Raw genomic sequence first — 2,500 nt, 5'->3', positions numbered from 1 at the left:
TACGATCGGGGTAGGGCACCTTGATCATTACGCCAGCCCAGCTCAGCTTAGCAGAGCACACATTGGGACAGTCCTATCCTATTGCAGATGAAAGCGATGAATGAGGTTATGGCCACGGAGGCGGCATGCAGAGTATCCTCCCATAGACAGGAGCCTGTGACTGTGACTGATTCTGTTTAAGCAAAATGAGATGAGCAGTGAAGCTTCATTTTAAACTCTGTCAAACTTTAAGGACATGGAACCTGACTCATAGACTCACTTAAAAAGTGTGTTCTTGGGGAATAAATAGCCCCAAAAAAATATTTCACATTTTTCATGTAACTATTGGCAGTGTTGGGAGAGTTCACTTTCTACATGAACTAGTTCAGTTCATAGTTCATAATTAAAAATTTTGAACTAAGTTCACAGCTCCAAAAAATGAACTAGTTCAGTCTTTTTTTCAATATGTTGCGAGCTAAAGAAAATCTAAATCGCTATATGTCTGCAATACCGCTTTCGGCCTCTATGCAACTTCGCCGCTCTCACACTTGCCAGGCATTCACAGTAAAAGAAAGCACACGCAGCGATTGGAAACAGGACTGTTAAATGTGTGTTTTGCGCCTGGAAGTCTCTAGAAATCTGGCACCTTATTGAACGAAATTAAAAAGAGTGAACGTGCCGTTCACAGACACCAGAATGAACCAGCGTTCACAGTATCGTTCATCAGGCAATAATACAGAACGTTCAGTTCACGTTCACCAAAATTATGAACGAGTTCATGAACTTTCGTTCAATTGACGCGTTCAGGTACAACACTGACTATTGGCACATATTCTTGGAAACAAAAGGGAATGTATACTAGATAGGAACAGTTGGTATGCAGGTAGTGCACATGTGTCAGAGAGTGTATTAGTGTTTTTGAACAAACATGAATTAAAAGAGTGATGCATCATGGGTACATTGAGTGTAAACTGGCGACAGGGAATTATTTATACAGATTAAGGGGTACAAAATGTTTTACCTTGTTCTCACAAACCTTTGACAGGACAGACGCTCAATAACAAAGCCTTTGGCATAGGATCCCATAACCATTCCTGTCCCTGAGACCATGGCAAGATGCCTACCTGAGCCTACCTGGACCTAGCACTGAGGGACCTAATGTAACTTCTGCACTTTGTGATGAGAGGGTTCACAGAGTGGAGACAACACTTTGAACTTCGATGCGCGGGCACAGAAATACTAACGGGGTACGCCGACAAGGGGTTCCTCTAAGGGCCACCCAAGCCTTACATTTATCCTCGTACTTACAAGACACTGATTTTCAACCCCTCTTCAAGATTTCATCAGACAATTAACATTTCACTGAAAAATCTGATTTCCAATATCTGAGCGAATCATTGTCCTCTGCCATCAGATCTCCGACTGGGAGAAGCACATTTGTTATGATGCCCAAGTTACCAAATGTATGACGTGTGAAGGGGAATGGTGTTAAAAACATGGTACCTGGACGTGGTTCACTACACATCCATGTTGTCTCATAAAATGTTATCCACTTAAAGCCACATTTCCCAATGGCCTTTACAGGCGTGTATGCTAATTAAATTCAATTCAATTCAATTGTATTTATATAGCGCCATAACAATACAATTGCCTCTAGGCGCGTTACAGAGCCCAGAGCCTGAACCCCCTTATAAATAAAAATAAAACTGACCTGGAAGTAGAAAAAGGCCTGTCCGAACCAGTAGTGCATGATGGTAGTCTGAGCGGCGTCGTAGTGGAGCCTCTTCCAGATGAACTGGGCCATGAGGGACTGCACCAGCAGGCAGCATGCCAGTGTGGGCAGGTTGTGGGCGCGCAGGAGCAGCGCCACCAGCAGCACCATGCCACTGTACACCTCCCACAATCCCCTGCTGCGCAGACGCGCCTCCGCAGACACCAGCTGCGAGCGGAGCAGGTCCTTGGCTCCGGTGAAGAGGATGCCCAGGACGAAGACGTAGACGAAGCGTGCCTCCATTGTGCCCCTGAGGATACAGAGGGATTTAAAAAAACAGTTAAATTAAACAGTTGAACACCAGATTACACTTATATTACACAGTTAAACAGCAGATTACAGTCAAATTAAACAGTTAAACACCAGATTACACTTATATTACACAGTTAAACAGCAGATTACAGTCAAATTAAACAGTTCAACACCAGATTACACTTATATTACACAGTTAAACAGCAGATTACAGTCAAATTAAACAGTTAAACACCAGATTACACTTAAATTAAACAGTTAAACACCAGATTACACTTAAATTAAACAGTTAAACAGCAGATTACAGTCAAATTAAACAGTTAAACACCAGATTACACTTAAATTAAACAGTTAAACACCAAATTACACTTAAATTAAACAGTTAAACAGCAGATTACAGTCAAATTAAACAGTTAAACACCAGATTACACTTAAATTAAACAGTTAAACACCAGATTACACTTAAATTAAAAAGTTAAACAGCATATTACAGATACA

The 2,500-nt window shown here is 41.5% G+C and overlaps 1 protein-coding gene across 1 annotated transcript in view; it reads right to left on the bottom strand.

Annotated features, from left to right (window-relative positions):
- The window catches only part of pigg (phosphatidylinositol glycan anchor biosynthesis class G (EMM blood group)), a gene marked incomplete at its 3' end in the record, with an annotated part of 103,990 nt that overhangs the window by 11,995 nt on the left and 89,495 nt on the right, over positions 1-2,500 (bottom strand). Inside the window, 1 exon segment of the mRNA XM_080843629.1 lies at positions 1,691-2,000. Within this exon segment, the coding sequence (XP_080699755.1) occupies positions 1,691-2,000 (310 nt within the window).

The sequence above is a fragment of the Sprattus sprattus genome (assembly GCF_963457725.1).
Source record: "Sprattus sprattus genome assembly, chromosome: 8".
NCBI classification, from domain to species: domain Eukaryota; kingdom Metazoa; phylum Chordata; class Actinopteri; order Clupeiformes; family Clupeidae; genus Sprattus; species Sprattus sprattus.
Note: the sequence above shows the minus strand (reverse complement) of the source record. Positions and strands in the feature narration are given on the sequence as shown.